The sequence below is a fragment of the Lolium perenne genome, chromosome 3 (assembly GCF_019359855.2).
Source record: "Lolium perenne isolate Kyuss_39 chromosome 3, Kyuss_2.0, whole genome shotgun sequence".
NCBI lineage: Eukaryota > Viridiplantae > Streptophyta > Magnoliopsida > Poales > Poaceae > Lolium > Lolium perenne.
In genome coordinates this window covers 1766882-1793466 of record NC_067246.2, presented here as the reverse complement: position 1 = coordinate 1793466, position 26585 = coordinate 1766882, and the positions used below count along the sequence as shown (strand labels likewise).

Genomic DNA, 26585 nt, shown 5'->3' with positions numbered 1-26585 from the left:
ACTGGATCTAGCCAGAGAGACTAACAGGGGGCCCAGCGCAACGCAGGCGCTGACTAGGTGGAAAAAGGAACCCCTGGTTAGTTTCCAGGAGATGCAGGGGAGTTTTCGGAAGAAGTGACAGCGGCAGGGACGGCGGGTTGGTTTTCAGAAGTTATAGGGGGTTTTCAAGAAAACGTTCAGAGATAGGGACGCCGGGTTGAGAACAGAGGGAGCAGGGGGCTTTGTGCAAAACCTTCTGCGACTGGCGCTCAGCTCGTACCTAACGAAACTGAACTTCACGAACGTGGCCGTGTCGCACGAGCGTGCGCCAGAGGAATTCGACGGCGATTACCAACAATCGGCGGCGCAACGAACTAGGAGAGAGGGGAACGGAGGAGGAGCTCACCGGGCTTTGTTGGCATCGACGACGAGGTTGGGGGATGGCGGAGACAAGCAGAGGAAGCAGGTGCGCGCGGGCGTCAGTCGCGGGGATCTTCAGGTCTCGCACGGTCTCGTCGAGGGAGGCCGCCCGGAAGTCGATGAAGCAGCCCATGAGACACGCCTCATTGTGGGGAACCAGAAGCAGGTGGCGCGGAGGCCGGAGAAGCACCGGAGCATCGCCGACTGATAAAGGTTAGCTTTATCAATGCCCATGGTTGATGGACTTAGGGTTTAGAGAAGGAGAACGCTGGTGAATACGGGACCGATCAGCCAAACTAGGTACCCGATGGAACTTAATGTCGAATATCAAAGCCGTCGAGATTGTTTTATTGAATATGAGTTACAGGGGGTTTTATGCGCTAGGGTTTCGTGTCCTCCCCCGGTGGCTCCTCCCAGCTATATATAATAGGTTGGGTCTCAGAGTCCACCTTCGGGTCGGTTACAGCATATGTCAGTTTTACCCGATATGGGCCTAATTGATTCCTTACATAGTCTTTATTGGGCCTTCGGCTTCTTGCATATACTTCCTTATAGAATCCGATGATTCCTTCCCTAATATTCTTCTAGGGGTAGTAATGCCGAATAGTCCTTGTGGTATACCCATGTCATCGGCGGCGAGGTTCTACGGAGGAGGGAGACGATCATCAATGGTAGAACGGCACAGAAGGAGAGGGGGACCGAGAAGTAGCATGGGAGGTGCGGAATCTCACCGCGAAACTAAAGGGCGCGTCGGTGAAGGTGGGAGAAGTCAGAAGGCATCGCAAGCGTCGGAGAGGTGCTCTCGGTCGGAGGTGGGGAAGACGACCATGGCGACGCTTGGGGGGGCCCTCGGCTCGATTCGGGGCACCAGGAGAACGAGGACGACGAGACAAAGCTCGTGGCGGGAGCGGCTGGAACGGCCGGGCGACGGTGATCTGGCGCCGGTGTTTTACTGCTGAAACTGAACTCGCATCTCTTTGTTTCTTTCGTGCTCGAGAAGAAAGGGAAGGAAGGGAGCAAGGCGAGGGGGGGGGATGGCGTGGTGGAGGACGCATCCGCGTGGGGAGGGTAAGGAGGCCAGAGGGGCTCACACGGAGCGCGAGACGGTGGTAGCGTGAGCATCACGCTCACGTTCTCTCCGTGAGGGGGAAGAGAGGCGACAACGACGGGAGAAGGCGTTGGCTTGGGGGAGGGGAAAGAGAAAGATGCGTGGTCCAGAACAGAGCAAGGGGGAGGCACACACGAGCTACGTGGGCGAGCAGGTGGGGGACGGCGCCGTGCTCGTTTGGCTGTCTCTGCTTTTGTCGAAACTGATGGAAAACAAGAAGGAAGAAGGGAAGCGTCTCCGTGCGAAGAGGTAAGCGGGCCAGACGAAGTTGGGCTGCCGAGAGGATTGGGTCAGGCCAGAAGGAAAGCAGGCTGGATTGAGGTGGATCCCCTATTTCGAATTTTCCCAAGAAATTTGCCAACTGGCAAGAATTAAATGAAGGAAGAAAAGAATGGAGAGATTGAACATCACTTGCAGAAAACTTTCAAAATTTTGAAATTAGATTTGAAAATAAATTGTTAGTTTTTCTCAAATTTTGTTTTAAAGGTTTGAGTGAAAAGAATGGACAGAAGGGAGGGTTTTATTAAACCATATGAGAGGGGAGAACAAAATAATTTTTATTTGAAAAATAATTTTATTTTTGTGAAAACCATGTATATGATGTGATGATGATGAAGTCAGAACGACGTGGAAAAATAGATCAACGGAGAAAATCTAGCATAATGCAACTTAAATATTTATCACAACTTGTACGTACGTACCATGAACTTATAGGAGTGCCTGCAGTGCCGCGACATGGCGTGTGCCGATTTCAGTCAGAATGTACGAATGTACGCTGCCACATAAACTCAACATACTAAAGAAAATTAATGCAAAAGTACGACCGGGAATATCACATGCCATCTTTGTCAGGAGAGGGACGACTGTGGTCTCAGTCGAATAATCATCGACTCATTTTCATCTACCTGAGTCTTGGGTGAGACTAAATAAAATATCTAGCTAGTTAATCCAAGTCGCCAACCAATCATGCACGGGCGCTGCACACTACGGGAAAACATGGCTTTGCCGTGCGCCATTTTGCACGGCAAAAACCCCTATATGCACGGCAAAGGTTTTGCCGTGCGTGGACGCACGGCAAAGAACGCCCGGCAAAGCTTCCGACGGCAACGTGCACGTTGCCGTGCGCATCGACGATTCACACGGCAAAGCCCTTTGCCGTGCGCGCGCTGGGCTGCCATGCGGCATTCTCTTTGCCGTGCGCACCCACTTTGCCGTGCGGATTGGTCTTTGCCGTGCGCCACTACGTTGCCGTGCGTGGACCTCTTTGCCGTGCGCTTCGTCGTTGCCATGCGGCAAAAATATGTCGTGCAGCTGGCTTTGCCGTGCGCCCACATGCTAGCCCGCACGGTAAAGGCCTTGCCAGCACACCCTCCAGGAGCTCCCAGGAGCACAGGTGAGCGCCACGTGGCGCCTTTGCCGTGCGTGTGCACACGGCAAAGAGACCAAAAGTCATTCGCCGTGTGCATACACACGGCAAAGGCCCATGATATTTTCATTTTTTTGCTGTTTTTCAATTATCCTGGCATTTCAAATATTGCATTTCACAAATATAGCATATATAACATATATATCAACATATGATCACCAAACACATCAACAACACCACAAATACATCGAGCACACATAGTTCATGCATACAATCCGTTACATAGAGTCCATCCATATAGCAATGTTCATTATTACAATCCATTACAACGACGACAAGTGCACGACGACCATGCCATCAACCTTGTCCTCCTCCATTGCTTCCGCCGGCCTCATCGTCATTGCCTTGCGACAGATAATCTACAAGGTTGATGGAATTTGCATTTGCATATTGAACACTTGAACAAGTACAAGTAGCGGGTTGGGCACAAGTGTAGGAGGACTCACCGTGGTTCATGCTCCGGATGATGTTTGTGTTGTTCACGGTGAGAGGTGTCACCGGGCTCTGAGTGGACGGTGGCGGCATCCACGGTATGGAGAAAGGAGGAACAGGAAGACTCCCCGGTGGAGAAGACAGAGCCGTCTGGCTCATCAGCCAGTTCATCTGTGCCTGGTGCTGCTGCATCATCAGCTGCTGCTGTTGCATCTGCTGCATCATCTGTGTCTGGTGATGCTGGTACTGCAGAATCTGCTGCTCCATCTGCTCCCTTTGCTCCTGGGCCGCCTGCTCCTTTGCTGCCATCTCCGCCTACGATGTGTTGCCGCGATGTCATTAACATTTCAATGGAAAGCATGTAAAGGAAAGGTAGAGGCCCGAGGAAGAACATACCCGTAACCGCTCGACAGCTAGATCCGAAGCCCGTGGCCGGGTCTCTACCTCAGGCTGGCCGCTCTTACGACCACGACGGATCTGGCGGAGAGAGGGAACCTTCGCTGGGTCGACGCACCCGTCACCAAGCCATAGGCGGCCATGCTTCAAGCCTTCTCCCGCAAGCACCGCAACCTCAGGGTCAAAGTCCTCGGCCTCTGGGTTGGCGTCCTCGCCGTACTTCTGCTTGAACTTGGAGACATACGACGTACACTGTGTCTCGGATTGCGGGTTAACCCACACGGATCCCGTCTCAGGATGCGGCGTCTTCCTTTGCTTCATCTTCTTTAGCATGGCAAAGACGTTAGGCTTCACTCCTGTCCTGACTTCCTACAAAAGAGAACATGTAATTAAGTGAAGTGGCACACCCTTGCGGAGTTAACAATATATAACGTGAATTCAAAGAATGAAGGAACCATTAATTTGCTCACCTCGTTCTGCAGGTGAAGAGAGATGGGGATGCTGCCTTGGATATGCGATCCACCTCGCATCTCTGCCCGCTTCTTCTTGCCCTCCTCGTGCTTCTGGAGGTACTGGGGGCATGTCCACCACATGACCATCGCCAGAAAGCACTGATCGTCGTTGCCGACGTACTGAGGAGGGTTCTACATACACAAGAGAAACCCATTATGGTAAAATAAACTACATGGCCATAAAGAAATCAATAACACATAAATGCAAATTCCTGCAGGTACTGCCACGGCTGCATGAGTGTGTCGCGAGCGTCCTCCTTAGTCATATGGACGAAGCGGTCGGCGTGCCAGTTGCGGACGCACTGAACACGTGCCTCGTAGTGCATGCCAGTCACCCTCGTCCTTGCCATCTGGTGTAGGACATCATCGCACGCATTTTCCTTACCCTCGGCCTTCCGGAAGTATCTCTGCAACCATGCACATAGGTAAAACAAGGGGCATTAGTGCACGTACTGTCAACCAAGGAGACTGTATGAATGGTAAGAAGTCAAAAGTCACGTAACCAGAATTTGCCAACAACCACGTCCGCCATGCTGCCGCGGCCAAGAGGATCTGGCGCGAGACTGTAGTGCGCCCACCTCCAAGCTACGTCGCGGCCACTGGTAGGGAGATCGACTAGCCCAGGGAAATACCTTCTAAGTAGGCCCCCAAGGATGTTCGCGTACCCACGTGGCGGCCTCTGCGACGGGTCTTCAAACTTGAACGAACTGCACCATGAAACGACAACATCAATATGTATGTGATAATAATTTTGATAATGACAAAATTGCGATAACGAAATGCCAAAATTAACATGTACCTCCTCCCAGCGGGCTCTAGAACAACATGGCTGTAGCGCCAGTCCTTCAGCGAGGGGAGCTGTGTTTTCCCACGCTGATATGGCCTCTTATCACGTGGCCTCAGCCTCTCCACAGCTGCAACGTACTGGTGCTCCGCCGGCGCTTCCCAAACTAGGTTTGGATCAGGCTCGAACGGTAAGTTCCCCAACCCCTCATCCTCCGAGAGGTCCTCCTCGTCCCCCTCCTCCTCCTCGTCCTCCCCACCCCCGTACTGCTCCTGGTCCTCCCCACCCCCGTACTGCTCCTGGTCCTCCCCACCCCCGTGCTGCTCCTGGTCCTCCTCTCTCCAATCCTCCACCTCATCATCATCATCGGCTGCGGGAGGGGGGCTAGGACTAGGAGTGAGTACCCGCGTCGCATTCTTCCTACGCGGCTGCACTGGGGGAGCGATAGGAGGGGGGCTAGGAGGGGGTGTAGCAGCTCGGTCTCCCCGCCTCGAAGTCCCCACACCTACCAAGTCCTTGAGCTTCTTTTTAAGACCGCCACCCCTTTTTTTTGGCGGCATGTTTCAATCACCTGCAAACACAAATGAAGAGAGTGGTTTATTAGTACGCAATATTGTAAAGAGATGAATATTAGTGAAAGCAACAAAGATATAAGTAGATGAACATTACTGAAAGCAACAATAATGCAAATAGATGAACATTAATTAGTGGAAGCAACAAATAGCTAGCATAGAGTTCTCTCAAACATAGCACGGAGTTCTTACAAATAACCTAGCTGGACAATCACTATTACACAGAGTTATTACAAATAGGCTAGCCTCACAATTACTACTACATAGATCAATAGCCTGTGTCGCCATCCGTGATTGGACCGCGTGTCTCGTCATCGTCATCAGGCTCGGCGAACCAATATTCATCAATGAAACCTGGAGGTGGTCCATCAGCATCGAGGTCAATCCCTGCTCTGAACGCCTCGAGCAAACTCAGGTCTTCCGGGGCACAAACATCCTCAGCTTCATCTTCTGCATTGTCTCCATCCATGCCCGCATCTTCTTGTTCATCGTCTACGACCATGTCATCGACAGCCGGCAAGCCGATTGTGAAATGGCCGGGGAGCCCTTCTTCCTGATAAAACTCGACATTCTTTGCTGAGGGGTATACGCGGCGGTAATCGTCCTTGTTTGGCGGGGGCGGCCTATTGCGTGAAGGTACCGTCATCACAACATCCCATCCATGCAGACGTTTTGTCGGGTTTTTACACGCGTACGGGAGATAGAATACTTGAAAGGCCTGGGTAGCCAAGATGTACACATCCTCTCCCTTATAAACAGAGTTCCTTTCAACTTCGACCAACCCAATTTCAGGATCCCGTCTCACTCGACGTGGCTCAAACCAATGACATTTGAAGACGACGGGATTTAGCCCTTTGTGAAACCCGTAATTCAGCTCGTATATACCCTCGACTCTTCCATAGTAATGGAACCCATCATCACCTTGGCATACCACCCCGCTATTTATTGTCTTCGCGTTGGGCCGGCTTGTTGTGTATGTATGGGTCTGGAAGCGATACCCGTTCACATCATAGGAGTTGAACGTTTCGACGGAATGGTCAAAGCCCCTAGCAATTTTTCTTAGCTCTGACTTCATCTCTTTGTCAGTTCTTGCCTACAAGTTTAGCACAAGAAGTTTAGAACGAGAAATGACCGATAAATGTCAGAAGTGCTAGCTAATTTGGATAGAATAGTACCAAACCACAGAACCAGCTACTGAAACCGAAACCGCCGCCCTTATCGAAAATTTGCTTGGATTCTTCCGGGGTAGGCTCCCTGTGGGTATTCTTCCAATGTATAGCCGTGAATTGCCTATACCGATGAAAAGAGGAAGAGTTAGCCGTGAACATACGAGTGGATCAAGGCCGTGATTGTTTGCGAATAACTAAATGGTTCGCACTTACTTGATGTACGGCTTCACTTCCACCATAGTGATCAAGACATACGAGTGGATCAAGGTCCGCTCATGTAGGTTCGTTCTGTGCGGCTTCGAGCCACTTGACTTGCCACCAAGCCCCACGAAGATGCTAAGCTTGGGTACTTCTTCATTGTTGGCGGCATTGTAACGGAGGACCGGGTTGTGCTTTGTGGGAATGTTGGGATCATAGTGCTTCGTGGTGAAGTTTGCCACCTCCAGGTTAAGGACTACCTCGGCTATGGATGCTTCGATCTTGCATTTATTGCCTGTCATTTGACGAAGCTTCTGTGTTTCTCTCTCGGGCGGAAACTGCCAACGGCCCCAATTCGGCCCCCCTTTAAGCATTCGTCCGCGAGGTGCAAGATCATATGTTGCATCGGATTAAAGAACCCTGGAGGAAAGATCCTCTCTAGATCGCAAAGCAACACGGGTGCCTCTTTATCCAACTTCTCAATCACTTTAGTGTCTAACTCCCTAGCACAAATCTGGCGGAAGAAAAAGCTCAACCTCGACAGCACTCGCCAAGTCTGCTCAGGGACATAGCCTCGAATCATCACCGGCATTATCCGCTCAAGCCATATGTGGTAGTCATGACTCTTGAGTCCTTGTACTCGCAACGTTTCCAAGTTCACACTCCTCATCCAGTTGGCTGCGAACCCATCAGGGAAAAACAAGGAGTCCTTCATCCATTGGAAGACCTCCCTTTTGTGGGCCTTTGTGAGGCAGAACGGAGCGTGTGGCTTAGTCCATGTTTTTTTGGCACCATGAGGTGGCTGCATGTTCAACTCCGGCCTATCGCACCACCTTTCTTGATAAATTCGAGCCTTTATGTTATCCTTCGTCTTCTCAGTGTCCACAATCGTGCTCCAAATGGCTTCACTGATATTCTTCTCGGTGTGCATTACATCAATGTTATGCGGGAGCTCGAGAAACTCAAAGTAAGGGAGCTTCCATAAGCACGGCTTGTGAGTCCATTGGTGTGTCTCCCCATATCCCAAGAAACCATTCCCATCAGGGCTAGGCTGAAGAGCATCTAACTCGGCCTTGATTTCCGTTCCGGTCTTCAGAATTGGCTTCGGGTCACGGACAACACGGCCTTTCTTGAAACTCTTTACATCACTCCTGTATCCATGCCTCCGCTCAAGGAACTGTCGAGCTTCATCAAAGCATGAATACTTGCCTCCCTTGTTTAGCCAGAAGAAAGTCACGGCCTGCCTGCACTGTGGGCAAGGCCACTTCCCATGTGTACACCACCCGCAGAACAAAGCACGTGCTGGCAGGTCATGCAGGGACGTGTGGTACCAGACATACATATCGAAGTACTCCTTCTTTGATGCGTCATATGTTCGGAACCCGCGACCTTCCCAGCCATGAACCAAGTCATCCACCAGCGGTTCCAGGTACACATTCATGTTCTTACCCGGGTATTTGGGCCCTGGGATTATCATCGACACAAACATGTTCTCTGATCTCATGCAGACGCCAGGGGGGAGGTTCATGGGAATAACAAACACTGGCCAACAACTGTATACTGCAGCCGACATACCATATGGATTGAACCCATCGGTTGATATCGCAACTGCTACGCTACTCGGGTCACCTGCTTTCAGTGGAAATTTCTTGACAAAGTTCTTCCATGCACTACCATCCGACGGATGTATCATCTTGTCGGTGTATCTGTTTCCTTCCACGGCCCACCTCATCTGCTGGGCAGTATCCTCGGTCATGAAGAGCCGCAGGATCCTCGGTAGGACTGGAAGATAGCGAAGGATATTCTTGGCAATCGTGGTCTGCCTCTTCTGACCATCACCATTGCGGTCTACCTCAAAGTACCTAGAGGAATTGCATCTGATGCAATATTTTGTGTCAGCGTGCTCCTCTCTGAATAGCATGCATCCCTTTGGACAAGCGTGTATCTGCTGAGATGACATCTTAAGGTCACTGAGCAATTTGGTCGAATAGTAGAAGTTTTGCGGCAAGAGGTGCCCTTTCGGCAGAATGCTGCCTACGACGACCAGAAGTTCATCGAACCCATCTCTGCACAAGTTCCTATGGCACTTAAAGGCCATAAGGCGAGCGATGGCATCTATTTGGGTAACCTCTGTATTTTCATGTAGGGGTTTCTGCGAAGCAAACAGAGCCTCATAATACTCCTTTGTGTTTTCCTCCGGGTCCTCACTTGTCCCTGCATCCTGAGGTGTCTCCGCCTCTACATGAGGGCTTTCAGGCACATTACCATTAGCCAAGTTTTCTAAGCACCTATCAAAACCAGTGTCATATTCCCCCCTAGGTTGAATCTGCCGTACCTCCTTCCTAGCACGTTTCTTTGCCTTTTCTCCATGGTAAGTCCAAATCTTGTAGGACGGTGTGAACCCAAACTTGATCAGGTGCATACTCATAGTTTCCTTGTCCTGTGCCTTTTGGTTAGCGCACTTACTACAAGGGCACCAAACTGTTATAGGTCTTCTAGGGATGGCAAACGCCCTATCCACAAACTGCTCGGTCTTTTCTCCCCATTCATCAGTATAGTTCCACTGACTGATTCTGCCATCGTACATCCAGCCACGATTATCCATCCTCTAATCAGCACCAAAACAAACAAACATAGCATTTATATATCAAATAGGAAATAAATGCATCATATCTTTATTTTTTTTACGCGTGCATCAACCTGAAACTCTACTAGGTGGGCTCCTAGCAGCCGCCGGATCCGTAGATTGAGTACGTTCTCCCAGCTCTACCCTGATCTGAGACAGAATTTCGGCAGCACCTCCCCGCTACCGGAGAACAACGGGGAGGCGCTACCGAAATCCTGTCTCGGATCGGGGTAGAGCAGGGAGAACGTACCCAACTACGCATCCGCCGGCTGTCCCGATAAATGTCGTAAGAGTTACGGTTCATAATATGCGAGACCACTAATGCATATTTATCCGCGTAACCCTTACGGTCGGGAAGAGACGCCTAGGTATCGCGACAGACTTGGTGATCTAGACACAAAGAAAAACCTAGGTACATGTAAAGGTGGGAGGGAGATTTATACCCTAGACGCGTGAGAGAATCGTCGAAGAAGATTCGGGATACCCCGTCAAACACCCCCGCGACGCCGCCCCCCGTGTCCACCTCGAAGCATCGCCTGCATAGCGAGAAAATTAATTAGGGGCCTTTTTCTTTCCGTAAGAGGTATAGGCTATAAAACAACCTAAATCCTAAAACATGAAAACACTATTATAAATAAACTAGCTAGTTCTAGATATTGTGCCCTAAATTCCATTTCCAAATACCCTAAATACTACAATAATTAGCATGGATATTTTAGCTACCCTAAATACTACACGAAATAGCATGCATACTATAACACAATTAGCTACCGGAGGTGTCTTACCTGCGGGCTTGGTGGCCGGAGGAGGGGAGCGGCCGAGGCGGCGGAAAGCCGGCCAAGATCCTCCCGACCGAGCTTGGTGGAGGGGACACCCTCCCTCGATGGAGGAGCAGCTACGGAGGATGGGGCTGGCAAGGGGGGAGCAAGGGGCGGCAACGGCGTGGGGGAGGAGCAAGGGGCGGCGACGGCAAGGGGCGCGCGGGGCCGGCAGGGGAGGAGCAACGGGCGGCGACGGCGTGGGGGAGGAGCAAAGGGGCGGCGACGGCAAGGGGCACGCGGGGCCAGCAGGGGAGGAGCAAGGGGTGGCGACGGCGTGGGGGAGGAGCACGGCCGGGGCGGTGACGGTGCTGCGTGGTCGTGGGGGCCGGCAGGGGAGGAGCACGGGGCGGCGATGGCGTGGGGGAGGAGCAAGGGGCGGCGACGGTTGCGTGGTCGTGGGGGCCGGCGGCGGCGGATGGGAGGAGAAGGAGGTGGCGGCGGCATCGTGGGGAGGAGGTCGCGCGGGGCAGGAGGGCAACAACGTCGAAGTGGATGGGGAGGGGGTCGCGTTGGGAGCCACTCGTCCGGACCCTTATCCGCCACCTTTGCCGTGCGAGTGTCTTTGCCGTGCGGCAAGGAGTCGTTGCCGTGCGGCAGACTTCTTTGCCGTGCGCTTATGCACGGCAGAGGTCTTTGCCGTGCATAAGCGCACGGCAAAGAAGTCTGCCGCACGGCAACGACTCCTTGCCGCACGGCAAAGACGCTTATGCACGGCAAAGGCATTTTTTTTAAGAAAAACAGTACAAACACGCATACGCTCACATACACGCACATACACTCACCCCTATGAACGCACACACGTACACCCTACCCCTATGAGCACCTTCGGAAGACTGAGCTGGCGGATTGGATCTTGAAATTGACGAAGTCACCACAGGCGCCTCGCTGTCGACGGGAACGTCGCCTCCCACTGAATGAATATTCCGCCGTTTTGGGGGAGGGAGGGGGAGAACGACCGCCGGAGCACCAAAATCCCACCCTAACCCTAAACCCTACCCCTATACCTAACCCTAAACTGTACCCCTACCCCTAAATCCTAACCCTAACCCTAAACCTAACCCTAACCACTAGATCAGGCACACCCTCGTGTGATAATGGCTCTAGCTGCGGTATGCCGGAGGCTACCATGTGACGAAGGGTCCCAATCTTGGTTTCCATGTGTATATGCCCTAAACAAACCTAAAAGAATGAAAAAGTACATTGGTGCACCCTCGCGCGGAGAAATCTACGGGGGTAGACCCGCCGGGGCACACATACCGCTGTTTTTGGGGGGAGGAGGGAGAGAACGACCGCCGGAGCACCGGAATCCCACCAAATCTTGCATGTGGACCTATGATATGTGTGAAAGTGTGGTGGAAGGTGTAATGGTGCAAAAGTAGTTCCCCTAAACCCTAAACCCTAAACTGGGGAGGCTTCGAGCCCTAAACCCCTAGACCATAAACCATTAACTACACGTGCTCACACCGGCGCTGCAAAACCCTGCATCATAAACCCTAACCCTAAACCCTAAACCTATACCTAACCATAAATCCTTACCTTGACCCTAAACCCTAGCCCTACCCCTAAACCCTAGCCCTAACCCTAAAGCTAACCCTAACCAGTAGATCACGCACACCCTCGATCGTGTGATAATGGCTCTAGCTGCGGGTATATGTGCCAAAGGGTCCCAATCTTGGTTCTCCATGTGTATATGTCCTAAACAAACCTAAAAGAATGAAAAAGCACATTGGTGCACCCTCGCGCGGAGAAATCTAGGGGGGTAGACCCGCCGGGGCACTCATACCGCTGTTTTTGGGGGGGAGGGGGAGAACGACCGCCGGAGCACCGGAATCCCACCAAATCTTGCATGTGGACCTATGATATGTGTGAAAGTGTGGTGCAAGGTGTAATGGTGCAAAAGTAGCTCCCATAAACCCTAAACCCTAAAGTGGGGAGGCTTCGAGCCCTAAACCCCTATACCCTAAACCATTAACTACACGTGCTGACACCGGAGCTGCAAAACCCTGCATCATAAACCCTAACCCTAACCCTAAACCCTAAACCTATGCCTAACCATAAATCCTTACCTTGACCCTAAACCCTAGCCCTACCCCTAAACCCTAGCCCTAACCCTAAAGCTAACCCTAACCAGTAGATCAGGCACACCCTCGATCGTGTGATAATGGCTCTAGCTGCGGGTATATGTGCCAAAGGGTCCCAATATTGGTTCTCCATGTGTATATGTCCTAAAAAAACCTAAAAGAATGAAAAATTACATTGGTGCACCCTCGCGCGGAGAAATCTAGGGGGGTAGACCCGCCGGGGCACACATACCGCTGTTTTGGGGGGGGGGGGGAGGGGGAGAACGACCGCCGGAGCACCGGAACCCCACCAAATCTTGCATGTGGACCTATGATATGTGTGAAAGTGTGGTGCAAGGTGTAATGGTGCAAAAGTAGCTCCCATAAACCCTAAACCCTAAACTGGGGCTTAAACCCCTAGACCCTAAACCATTAACTACACGTGCTGACACCGGAGCTGCAAAACGCTGCATCATAAACCCTAACCCTAACCCTAACCCTAAACCTATACCTAACCATAAATCCTTACCTTGAACCTAAACCCTAGCCCTACCCCCTAAACCCTGGCCCTAACCCTACACCTAACCCTAGCCACTAGATCAGGCACACCCTCGATCGTGTGTTAATGGCTCTAGCTGCGAGGTATATGTGCCAAAGGGTCCCAATCTTGGTTCTCCATGTGTATATGTCATAAACAAACCTAAAAGAATGAAAAAGTACGTTGGTGCACCCTCGCGCGGTGAAATCTAGGCGGGTAGACCCGCCTGGGCACACATTCCGCTGTTTTGGGGGGAGGAGGGGGAGAACGACCGCCGGAGCACCGGAAGCCCACCAAATCTTGCATGTGGACATATGATATGTTTGCAAGTGTGGTGGAATGTGTAATGGTGCAAAAGTAGCTCCCATAAACCCTAAACCCTAAACTGGGGCTTAAACCCCTAGACCCTAAACCATTAACTACACGTGCTGACACCGGAGCTGCAAAACGCTGCATCATAAACCCTAACCCTAACCCTAAACCCTAAACCTATACCTAACCATAAATCCTTACCTTGAACCTAAACCCTAGCCCTATCCCCTAAACCCTGGCCCTAACCCTACACCTAACCCTAACCAGTAGATCAGACACACCCTCGATCGTGTGATAATGGCTCTAGCTGCGGGGTATATGTGCCAAAGGGTCCCAATCTTGGTTCTCCATGTGTATATGTCATAAACAAACCTAAAAGAATGAAAAAGTACATTGGTGCACCCTCGCGCGGAGAAATCTAGGGGGGTAAACCCGCCGGGGCACACATTCCGCTGTTTTTGGGGGGAGGAGGGGGAGAACGACCGCCGGAGCACCGGAAGCCCATCAAATCTTGCATGTGGACATATGATATGTTTGCAAGTGTGGTGGAAGGTGTAATGGTGCAAAAGTAGCTCCCCGGTGTGACCTTCCTCACATTTGGGCGATAACACTGAGCAGAATTTCCGAAGCGCCGATTGCTCCGAAACCCTCATATATGTGGGGGATGACCATGGAGAGTAATTTTGTATTGCACATTGTCTTAAGTAACACTAATAAATAGTCATCAAAAAGTAAAACTAATTAAAAAAATAAATATAAGTATTAGATGAAATAAAATAGAAAGAAAAACAAATAAAATGAATCGTGGCGCACGACAAAGAAAGAATCGCACGGCAAAGCAGCCTTTGCCGTGCACCTTTTCTTTGCCGTGCGGTATGCAGGATCTTTGCCGTGATGCTTTTCTTTGCCGTGCGTGCTTCTTAGGCTTTGCCGTGCAAAGCTTCTTTGCCGTGCGCCACTCCGGAGTATGCCGTGCGAGTGTTCGTGGCCGTGCGCTGCTCTAAATAGTTGCCATGTGATTTGTCTTTGCCGTGCGTGCTTGTTGGTCCGCACGGCAAAGATTTCTTTGCCGTGCAGCTGCTCACGGCAATGATTGCCTGCACGGCAACGGCAATTTTTCCCGTAGTGGCAGCTAGCACCGCGCATGCACGATTTACGTACTTCGTTTGCAGTGAAGTAATTTATTAATCAAGTCAGGTAAAAAAATGATCAAAGACATACCACTACGGGAACCAGCCGAGCCGGCCGTCGGCACAGCTCTAGGCCGACGGCAGCCATCGGCACAACACGGCCTCGGCACAGCCAGGCTGGCCGTCGGCACAGTCTTTGCCGTCGGCACAAGGGCCAGCCCGACGGCGGGTCCATGCCGTCGGCGCAGGCGGAGCGAGGCCCACACGACGGCTAACGGCTGTTAGCCCAGGGAGGAGGCTGTGCCGACGGCAATGCCGTCGGCACAGCTTCATCGACACAGCTCGACCTGCAGGCCTGAAGCCGTTAAAAAAACGTCAGTTTCTGTGCCCTTACCATTTGGCACGGTCAAACTGCTATGCCGACGGCAATGCCGTCGGCACAGAAGCTACCATTCCTTTTTTGGAACCTGCCTGCGGTACGGCAGTTAATTCACAGCAAAAATAGCAGTAAAAATAGCAGTTCAATCATATGAAGTGGATCACAACAACATCATCATCGTCATCATATAAAATGTAGCAACATCATCATCATACAATATGTAGCACGACACATGGTAGCAACACCATCGACACATGTAGCAACACCGTCGACAGGTACACACGATGGACACACACCCGCTAGACGCCTAGCTAAGGGAAACTAAGATCATGGGCTCCAAATAGGTTCTTCACTCCCAAACTCAGGCGTCCGACCTTTGTCTAGGTAAACCGAGGTAGAACCAGCACCTGAACCACCGCCAGCAGGAGAAAAACTGGAAGCACCGGTAGAATGGCGGCCGGGGTGCATCGGTGTGCTCTCGCGCGATGAACCAGGAGAGGGTCAGTTCCGCGAAGTTCCCGTTCCCTACATGTTTGAGAAGAGTTAGTATCTTAGCCATGTGAAAGGAAAGCGGTGACAAGTGGTTAGGCACAGAACTTACCGGAGTCCGTGCGTAGTATGTGGCCGCGAAAACTTCCCTCGATGGGCACAGTGGAGTCGGCCCCGGCCTAGGTGGCTCATCGTCCGGAAGTGGGATCCTCTCTCCAGTCAAGAAATACGTCTTGAGCGCCTGCAAGATAGTTTAGATGTCAAGCGCTGCATAAATAGAGGTTCAAACAAGGGGAGGTGGGACTTGTCATGTCTTTGAACCATAAAGATTGGAACTTACACGACTCGTTATCTCCTGGTACTGTTCCCAAGCCGCTCTCTTAAGGTCCCAGTCGGCTACAACCATCAAATACTTCTCATAAGCGGCCGCGTAGGCGGCCTCAAAGTTAGCCTACAATTTCCAAGAAAAGGAGTCTCGTCAGTTTAGCCATTCAAGAATGAATGTTGGAAAGAAGATGAAAATGAGAAAACTTACATCGGTACGGCCGTGTCGAGGAGGCGCGATAGGTGGGTCGCCGGCAGTGAGGGTAGACTTGATCTGCGTGAGGGTCATCTGCGGCTTGATCACCCCACTAAGAAGCTTCGTACGGCCATGCTCCGAGCCGCGCCCCGCCACCATTATCGCCCCCAAGTCAGTCTCCTACTGAATAGGGTCATCCACCTCCGGATGAAGACCCTTGAACGCCGTGCAGTACTTGTCCAACTCCGTTTCGGCATAGCCGAAGTACTCGGGCAGCGAGGGCTGAGGCTGGCTCAGATCGGGCTGCTTCAGCTTCATCTTCTGCCACCCTCCCACCTCGGTGAGAGGCTCCCCGAGTTCCACCTCCAGCACAGCCAAAGAAATGTTATGTGTATCAAGTAGTAATATGAGGGGAAATAAATGCAAGTTGTTCCATGTATATATGTACCTTGTGCTTCCTGTAGCGCTCGGTGCTGCGGCTTCCCGCACTGTGTGTTCCTCCGGTGCCACGGTTTGCCTTGTTCCGCGCGCTCTTGGCGTTGAAGTCGGCGTCTTCGCCAACCCACCTCGCAACCAACGCCTCATATGCGTCTTCTTTATTTTCGCACCACAGGGGCATAACCTGAAAAATCAAAACTCATTTGAAGAACAGATAATGCAATCCCAACTATGCAGAAACATAGAATCTCATTGACAATTTACTTACCTTCATGTAATCATCCTTCGTCAGCTGAGTATCCTCCCTGATATTGTCAGCCTTCTTTACCCTCGTGCCATGCTCAGCCTGGAAGTGCCCGATGTAGGTATGCTTCTGATTGTACCACTGCTGCCGTGTCAACCTCTGACAAGCCCTAGTCAGTACCGCTTTCCCATGCTCAACAAGCTCATCAGGCACCCTATAATGGGCCTGCAATCATGCATAAAAATAATTGTGAGAGGCATGAGTTAGCATAGTGGGGTCATCAACTATGAAGTAAACTCGAGAAGTATGCTTTACACAAAACTTGGTGTACACGGCGTCAGAAGCTTTCCCAAAGCCCGGGCAGTTCGCTGCCTCATAGTCCGCCCAAGTTTCGGCTAGCTTCTTCTCGCCGCCGGGGACCAGAGTATAATAGCCCGGCCAATACCTCCTAATGAGAGCTCCAAGCAAGCTCGATGGCTGGTGAACCCCCTTGTCATATGTCCAATTGCTGCACAATAATCAAACATTATTACATGCCAATCCGTTATGACCAAAATGAATCTACATGTTCAAACTTAAACTTACTCTTTGTCGTTCGGGATAATGAGGGCTTTCGCTTCATGGCTAGTAGGTTCCCTCCTCTCATCAGGGACTTGCGCTTCACCACGAATGCGCAACTTCTTCGACGCCATCTCCCTTTCTGCCTCCTCGTCCTGCCCCTCCGCCTCCTCGTCCTGCCCCTCCACCTCCATGTCCCCCTCAGTAGACTGTGAGTGAGCGGACTGGGAAGCCACGTCACCAAAAGCAGAGGGTATGTCACCAAGAAGGAGAGGTCCACCTCGTCCTCCACCTCCACCTCGTCCTCCACCTCCACCTCGTCCTCGTCCTCGTCCTCCCCCTCCACCTCGTCCTCCACCTCCACCTCCACCTCGTCCTCCACCTCCACCTCCACCTCATCCTCCACCTCCACCCTCATCGTCGTCACCCGCGTAACGCGTGTTGGCACGCGTTGGTCTTCCACTTCTAGTGGTCCCGGTAAACTTCTTTTGTGACTTCAGGGTCTTTAGGATGGAGGTCATTGATTCCTTGCTACCACTCATATTGATCAATCACCTGCATTGAGAAAGAGTAAACAAGTAAGCATTCATGCCTTAATAAAATGTAGACACTAAGCAAAAAAGGCATATTGCAATTAAGAAGCATGTTGAAAAATAGATACTAAGCAAAAAAGGCATATTGCAATTAAGAAGCATGTTGAAAAATAAATACTAAGTATAAGAAGCATATTGAAAAATAGATACTAAGCATAAAGACATAAAGGACTCTCACCTCGAATCATCACTCTCATAATTGGGCATTGGGTTATCATTTTCACTATCACTATCAGTATCATGTGAATAATGAGGTTGAATGGGAATGTCCGGTGAAGGGTCAGCATTGATGCCACTGTCTCACCATGAATTTGTGCCTCGTTCTCGAGGTCCTCAAGACCAATTTGTATTTTGAAATCCCCGAAGTTCTCTTGCTCTTGATAAACAAATCCCTCGTATGTTACAGGGTCAATGTTGTTGTAATCCTCGTCGGAGGGCATGGGTAGCTTACCATGTGGTGATACCTTGAACATGACTTCCCAGCCTTTGAGTTCCTCCTTCTGACATGGGTAGGGCAAATAATAAACTTGCTTGGCTTGGTGAGCCACAACAAAGACATCGGCTCCACTATAGCAGGTTGAAGGCCTAACTTCAACTAACCCAATGGAAGGAGTGCTTCTCTGTCCAACTTGTGGGTCGAACCAGTGGCATTTGAACACATCGAGATTGAGTTCTACGTTTTTCATATTGAATGTCAGCTCGTATACGTTCTCTAACCTTCCGTAGTATTCTATGTCATCGGCTCCTTTGGTGAAGACCCCAGTATTTATAGTTTTTGGGTTAGGCCGAATCTTCTGGTGATACTCTGTATGGAAGCGATACCCATTCACATCATACTTCTCATACATTGAGATTTTACAGTTACAACCCTGGGAAACACATCTCAGCTCATCCGTCATCTCAACGTTGGGATCAGCTCCCTATAAATTCAGTTCAAATTGTTTTTTTGCATTAGTTACGTGTAATAAGAGGGACAAGTCACGGATTTCAAAGTATTGGCTAAAAGGGACTGGTTAGAAATTACTTTTTCGTAGAACCAAGCCAGGAATTTTTTCTTTCTAGGGCGACTCTCTTTCAGAAGAGTGTCCATCTCCGCATCAGAGGGATCCGTCGTTCTCGTCCAATATTCATCCTTGTATTGGCTAAAAGGGAGAAAATACGTATTAGACCAAAACCGAGTTACTAGTTGCAAAGTAATTTGTTCACCATTTTACCTTATGAATCCGAGCACTTCATGCATGTTCGTAAGCACATAAAACATTATGCAATCCTTCTCTTCCCTTGTCAAGATGCCCCTTTTGGAGGCACCAGCCTTGCCACCATGACATTTGAAGAGGAGGAGCTTGGGGTCATGCTTGGGCTCGTCGATATTGTACCGAGAGATCGGGTTATGCATTGTGGGAACATCATCCGCATAGTACGTTGCCGTGGCGTCTGCCATCTCCCCGAGGATAGTTGCTGAAAGGACATGGAGCCCCCATGTGTGGTTTTGGTAATTGATGACAATCCCTATGGACTAATGGTTGTATTGAGATTCTCTCTAAGGTCGTGTCCATAGGCAATGCTTGAGCCATATGTTGGTCTCAAGGTTGCAAGATGAAGAAGATCGAGTGCAATGTAGAAGAGGGATGAAGACGGTGTTGAAGAGGGATGAAGACGGTGTTGAAGAGGGATGAAGACGGTGTAGAAGATGAAGAGGGACGAAGACGGCATAGAAGAGGGATGAAGACGGTGGCGTGTATGTTGGAGAAGTTGGGTGAAGATGGTGGCATGTGCAATGTTCAAGAAGGATGAAGACGGAGCTTGTCGCATCGAGTGGAACGCGTAAGGCCAAGGTTTGTGCTCGATAGGGTAGTTGGTCGCATCGTCGGAGAGAGCTCAAACCTTGCATGCATTGCATCGTGTTTCTTGGTTGTTGTTGGTTCTTATCCATGAGATGTTCTAGAGCTTGTGTTCACTCTCATGACAAGCTCTAGAACATCTGAAACGGATTCCGGCTGCATCTCATGTTGCATGTTCGAGTTGGATGATTTTCCCGGTTTACCATATTGAGAGGTTACACCTCTATTCTCATGGGAAAATCATCCCCCTCTTGTTTCCATATTTTCACTTTTGGTAGGGGTAGCTCTTGTCGTCCTCTTTCCAACAAAATTGGTTTTGTCCCAATCGGAGTTCCCAATCTTGAGTTATTGCATTTCTCATATCGCAGTTCCAGCATGCCCGGTAGTATCGGTACCAAGAGCGGTAGTACCACTATCGCTATTAGTACCGGTCACTAATACCGCTCTGTCATCGCACGAGGAAAGGGCTTGCAGCAGGCATGGCGGTACCTTAACGGTACCTCGACCGGTAGTACCGCTCCCAAGCGGTACTTCCGACAAGGTACCGGTTAGGTACCGTAATGCCAGATACGACACTTCCGCCCTAGTACCGCTATGGTACCGGGGAGGAGTACGGGGCTCCCAGAGACCCTTCCGGTACCTTAGCGGTACCTGAAGCGGTAGTACCGCTTGAGCCCCACGTGTCAGCGCTGCAGGCCAATCTCAGACCCAGAGCGGTAGTACCGCTCCCAGGAGCGGTAGTACCGGTCGTGCGGGAACTGGGCATAACGGTTGGATTTGAGGGCCCCTATAAAAGGGGGCCTTCTTCCCCAGCCCGAGTTAGCTCTTCCACATCTATTCTCTCTCCTCCATTGTTGACCTTGAAGAGCTTGTTCATCCTCTTGATCCCCCCACTATTTGTTGCATCTTTTTGGGGGAAAGGAGAGAGGAGATCTAGATCTAGTGCTCCACCAAGTGAATCCCTCTCCATGTGAGGGGATCTTGCTAGATCTAGATCTTGGAGTAATTTGGTGTTCCTCCTCCTATTTTGTTCTTCCTCCATTATTCCCCCAATAGCTTTTGTAGCTTTGTTGGAATTTGGAAGAGAAGAACTTGGGAATCTTAGTGGTGTTCTTAGCCATTGCATTAGGTGCATCGGTTTGGGTTCTCCCCGGGGTTTCGGTCTCATGTGAGTTCGTGGGTGTGTTCCCTCTAGGATTCTTTGAACCCTAGAGGGCTTGTTGACCTTAGTGGTGTTGTAGCCTTCGTGGCCTTGTCGCCTTTGTGGCGTAGTAGCCCTCGTGGCCTTGTAGCCTTTGTGGCCTTGTTGCCTTTGTGGCGTTGTAGCCTTTGTGGGGTCATCGCCTTTGTGGCGTTGGAGCCTTTGTGGCCTTGTAGCGTGTGTGGCGCGTTGTAGCCTTTGTGGCCTTGTACTTGAGAGCCTCCGGTGTTGTGGAGTTTGCCTCAAGCTTGATACTTGGGTGTTTGCCCCAAGTTTGTACGGGTTCGGTGACCACCCTCAAGGGTCCCTTAGTGGATCGAGGCTTTCCCTTTGGTGGGAAAGGCTCGAGGAGAATACGGTGGCCCTAGCGGCTTATTGGAGTGCCTTGTGCCTCCACACCGCTCCAACGGAGAGTAGCACCCGCAAGCGTGTGAACTTCGGGAAAACATCGTCGTCTCCTCGTGCACCGGTTACTTCTCAACCTGAGCTCCTTTACCTATGCGCATTACATTGTGATAGCCTTCGTGCTTGATGTTCTATATCTAGTTTGCTATCACCTTGTTGCTTATCTTGCTTAGCATAGGTTGTTGGTGCACATAGGCAAACCGTAGTTTGTAGGCTTTGTGCTTAACAAGTAAAACATAGTTGTACATTCAGTTGCCTAAGCTATGCATGCTTCAATCTTATTTTTGTTGCCACATTTGTTTCGAATATACTTAAACTCCCTCTCAATACAAAACTGCCAACGATACTACACAGGTCCACCCAAGAGTGCCTCGTTCGCAAGATGCACAATGAGATATAACATCGGAGTAAAGAAACCTGGCGGAAAGATCATCTCTAACTTGCATATCAACTCTGGCACTTGATCATGCAGCTTCTCAATCACCGACTCACATATCTGCTTAGCACAGACCGTGCGGAAGAAATGGCTCAACTCCGCAAGCACTAGCCAGACATGCTCGGGGAGATACCCTCGAACCATCACCGGCATCAGCCGCTCAATCCATATATGATAGTCGTGACTCTTGAGCCCGTTTACTTTTCCTGTTGTAAGATTGACTCCCTTACTCATATTCGAACAATAACCATCAGGGAACATAATGGCGTATTTCAGCCACGTGAATGCCTCCTTCTTCTAGAGACTATCAAGGCAGTAGTTGGCATGCGGCTTGACCCAATTTTTTTGATTGCCCTCAGGAGGATGCATGTGTAGTCTCTGCCTATCACATAGATTCTCAACATCGACTCTAGCCTTGACATTATCCTTTGTCTTGTCAGGAATGTTCAGGACGTTGTTAAAGACGGACTCCCCGACATTCTTTTCGGTGTGCATCATATCGATGTTATGGGGAAGTTCGAGATCCTTGTAATACTCGAGCTGCGTTAAACCTGGCATGTGAGTCCAGTTGTGTGTCTCACCATATCCCTCAAATGGTTTGTCGGGTTCTTTACTAGGCTTGAGAGCACGTAGCTCACCATCAACAGCTTCACCATCGAACTTTGGTATCGTTTCTTCTTCACGCACAATTTTGTCCTTTGTGAAGTTCTTTTTGTCTCCTCTAAACCGGTGCCCTCTTTTGAGGAACTTTCGATGTTTGTCAAAGGCGACATATTTGCGACCCATATTCAGCCAAATGAACTCCAGTCGGTGCCTGCACACTGGGCATGGAAACCTACCAGCTGTACAATGCCCGCAGAATAGGGCGTACCCAGGTAGGTCGTGCATGGAATATTGGAACCAAACTTTCATGACAAAGTTTGTCTTCGATGCTCGGTCGTATGTCAACGTCCCATGGTGCCAAGAGTGGTGCAAATCATCCACAAGCGGTTGCATGAATACACTCAAATTCTTCCCAGGGTAATCAGGCCCTGGAATGACCAGCGACAGGAATATGGTCTTCCTTTGCATAAGGACTCCGGGAGGGAGATTGAGCGGAATAACAAACATGGGCCAACAGCTGTACGAGGATGCCGACATACCATATGGATTGAATGCATCGGTTGCTATCGCAATTCTTACATTCCGACCATCATTTGCCTTATCAGGGTATTTTGCATCCAAGTTCCGCCATGCTTTACCATCAGATGGGTGTCCCATGTTTAGCCGTCCCTTCTCGTCCTCGAATCTCAACCCCTTTTTATGCCACGTCATCTGTTTGGCAGACTCCTCGGACATGTAAAGCCGTTGGATTCTTTTTATGAACGGGAGATAACCACTAATAGGAAAACCATTATAGGTAGAAATGTATTCTGTGGTGCACGAAAAAAATATGCTCCACAAAAATTATTTCTGTGGTGCACCAAAAAATATGCTCCACAGAAAGGCGCATGTAGGACTGGTGCGCCACAGAACTTTGCCTTTCTGTGGCGCATGTGGATGGATGCGCCACAGAATCTCCATGGGGCCCATGCGGGGTCCCGCACTACACATGGGCGAAGGGAATTCTGTGGCGCATCTCCCACATGCGCCACATAAAGTCAAAATTCTGTGACGCATATGCCCACATGCGCCACAGAAAGTCAAAATTATGTGGCGCATATGGGCATATGCGCCACAGAAGTTCATTTTTCTGTGGCGCATGTAGGCATATGCGCCACAGAAAGTTAAAGGGATTTTTTCCTGCAAAAATAAAAAAAATCGAATTTTTTTTTGTGGCGCACCATATGCCCTATGCGCCACAGAAATTTTGAGCCGAATTTTGAATTTTCGGTGGCCTCCTCCTCCTCCACTTCTCCTTCTCCTCCTCCTACTCCTCCACTTCTCCCTTTGTCTCCCTTCTCCTCTTTCTCCTCCCTTCTTCTCCCTCCTCCTCCTCCTCCACCCACCACCACCTCCTCCTACCCCGGCGACCACCTCCTCCTCGGCCTCCTCCTCCACCCACCCACCCCACCCCACCCCACCAACCCACCCCACCTATCCACCCGACCTCCGGTGAAATTTAAAAAAAAAAAACGGCGAGAAATTCCGGCAGCCCCAGATCCTGATCTGGATCTAGCCGCCATATTTTTTAAAATTCAAAAAAAAATTCTGTGGCGCACCACAGCTAGGTGCGCCACAGAAGATTTCTATGGCGCATGACAACCTGGTGCGCCACAGAAGTTTTGAAATTTCTGTGGCGCATGTAGATATGCGCCACAGAATTTAAATACTAGTCGCGTGACAACTGTGGCGAGAGAGATATGCGCCACAGAAGTCAGATTTGGTGCGCCACAGAAGAGCTATTTTCCAGTAGCGAACGAAGAATCTTCACGGCAACTTTTGTATGCACCTTCTCACCATTAGCTCTTTCTACCTCATGATACCTTGAGGCCCCACACTTGCTACAATACTTGTCATCCGCAAACTCTTTCCAAAACAAAAGACAGTTTTTTGGACAACAATTATACTTCACATAATCCATGCTGAGCGCTTTTAACATTTTCTTTGCTTCATACATGGTTTTAGGCAGACAATGGCCTTCGGGCAACATGTTACCAACTGTTATCAGATTTTTTTCAAAGCATGCTCTGGTGTTGTCGAACTGGGCCTTGTCGGCTAGTACTTGCGCGATGGCATCGAGCTGAGAAATTTTTGCACCCTCGTATAGAGGCCTCTTAGCCGCAGCCATCATATCATAGAAGGCCTTCGCGGTTGGCTCCGGTTCCTCCGGTTCTAGCGGCGGCGATTCTGGCATGTAGGCATCGCGGAGATCATCTAGCAGGTATCTAATCCCATCGTCCTCATTGCCATCGATCCGCTGCCGCATCACCTCACCTCTGTCATGTTCGTACTGAGCAGTGTCGAGTCATAGCATCCTTTCCCTGACGATGACGCCTCTTGCAACGAGCGCAAGGGCTACTTGGACGAACGCCTGACTTTGAACCACACGCTAACTCCTTCACTAATAAATTGGTCTTCCATACCCACTCATCTGTCATTTCAGTCGAACTAGCACGGCCACTGTACATCCACCCATTACCAGCCATCCTCTGCTTTATTGGGAGAGAAACAACAAATAGTAGCATGAAATTAAATGAATCATATTTTTATTCTCTACCGGCCAAAACGCATGCATCAACCTACATCTCTACTAGGTGGGCTCCTAGCAGCCGCCGGATCCGTAGATTGAGTACGTGACTTGACATGGAAATTGAATCTAGTGATGTAAAAATGCGGAGGAGGAGGTGGAGTTTTAGCTCACCCTCGGCGATCTCGGTGGCCGTCTCGAAGCGCGTCAAGCAGCGGGGATCCAGGGTCGTCATGCCAGCGGCCTAGTTTAGACAACAACAAATTCAAATTGTTAAAATCATATTTCTATTTCTATTTTCCATTTCTATTTCTATTTGCTATTTTCCATTTCTATTTTCTATTTGCTATTTCCATTTCTATTTTCTACTTTCTATTTCTATTTTCTATTTTCTATTTCTATTTCTATTTCTATTTCTATTTCTATTTCTATTTCTATTTCTATTTCTATTTCTATTTCTATTGCCTATTCCTGCAGGGGAGGCGCGGCAGGGGAGGAGGAGCAGCAGCAGCAGGGGGTGGCGCGGCAGGGGAGGAGGAGCAGCAGCAGCAGGGGGTGGCGCGGCAGGGGAGGAGCAACAGGGGGTGGCGCGGAAGGGGGTGGCGCTGCAGGGGGTGGCATGGCAGGGGAGGAGGAGCAGCAGCCGGTACGGTGGCGCGGCAGGGGGTGGCGCTGCAGGGGGTGGCATGGCAGGGGAGGAGGAGCAGCAGCCGGTACGGTGGCGCGGCAGGGGTGGCGCGGTAGGGGAGGAGGAGCAGGCGCGGTAGGGGGTGGCGTGGCAGGGGAGGAGCAGCAGACGCGGCAGCGGCGGGATCCGCGGGAGAAGTGCGGCCGGGGGAGGAGGGGGTGGCGGCAGCGGGATTTGGAGGAGGATGGCGGTGCCGCGGGATTTGGAGGAGGAGGAAGGCGCGGGTCTCGGGTTGGAGGAGGAGGAAGGCGCGGGTCCGGCTAAGCCGTCGGCACAGCTAGGGCGTGCATATGGTCGAGCGTCGGGACAGCTATATATTTTTTTGATTTTTTTTTGATTTTTTTATAATATTAAGGACTACAATCTAGTAAAATATATTATTATAGGTTCACATAAAAGTTTTTATATACTCATCTGGCCAAAATGGTTCCACTGGTTCACCAACGCGTGAAACCCTAATCCGTCAGCGCATGTGCGTGTAGCCGGACGCACCCGGGGGTGCAACATTGGATCAAACAACACCCCACCATGCTAGTGTACACACCATGTGTGAACACACAACTTTTTGGGTCATTCCCACCCTCCGAGCCTCGATTTCCGGGGAAACCCTAATCCATTGACCGCGCGGTCTACATCATTGACTACACCCCTGCGGCGGTGCCGCGGTGGCATCGTGCCTTCGTTCGAGCTTGGTTAGGTCATGGGGACATGTGGTGGCAAGGATGGATCCACACTATCTCAAGATTCCCTCTGTTTCACCCCACCGGGGAGTTCCACCATATACGTCCTGGAACTGCCTAAGTGTCATCAGCGCATGTGCGTGTAGCTGGACGCACCCGGGGGTGCAACATTGGATCAAACAACACCCCACCATGCTAGTGTACACACCATGTGTGAACACACAACTTTTTGGGTCATTCCCACCCTCCGAGCCTCGATTTCCAGGGAAACCCTAATCCGTTGACCACACGGTCTACAGCATTGACTACACCCCTGCGGCGGTGCCGCGGTGGCATTGTGCCTTCGTTCGAGCTTGGTTAGGTCATGGGGACATGTGGTGGCAAGGATGGATCCACACTATCTCAAGATTCCCTCTGTTTCACCCCACCGAGGAGTTCCACCATATACGTCCTGGAACTGC

General features: G+C 50.5%; 1 protein-coding gene across 1 annotated transcript; it reads right to left on the bottom strand.

The window, feature by feature from the left end:
• Window positions 1-3021: 3021 nt before the first annotated feature.
• LOC139837446 (uncharacterized) lies at window positions 3022-4082 on the bottom strand. Its single transcript, XM_071826893.1, has 3 exons — window positions 3762-4082; window positions 3380-3680; window positions 3022-3026 (listed from the first exon to the last, which is right to left on the bottom strand). The coding sequence occupies exons 1-3, from the start codon at window positions 4080-4082 to the stop codon at window positions 3022-3024; spliced, it is 627 nt and encodes a 208-aa protein (XP_071682994.1).
• Between the last annotated feature and the right edge of the window lie 22503 nt (window positions 4083-26585).

Excerpts from the sequence above, each read along its gene's own strand:
- LOC139837446 (XM_071826893.1), bottom strand. The coding sequence starts at position 4,082 with ATGAAGCAAAGGAAGACGCCGCATCCTGAGACGGGATCCGTGTGGGTT. Across the intron at positions 3,681-3,761 it reads TAGCTGTCGAGCGGTTACGG|GCGGAGATGGCAGCAAAGGA; the intron begins GTATGTTCTTCC and ends AACACATCGTAG.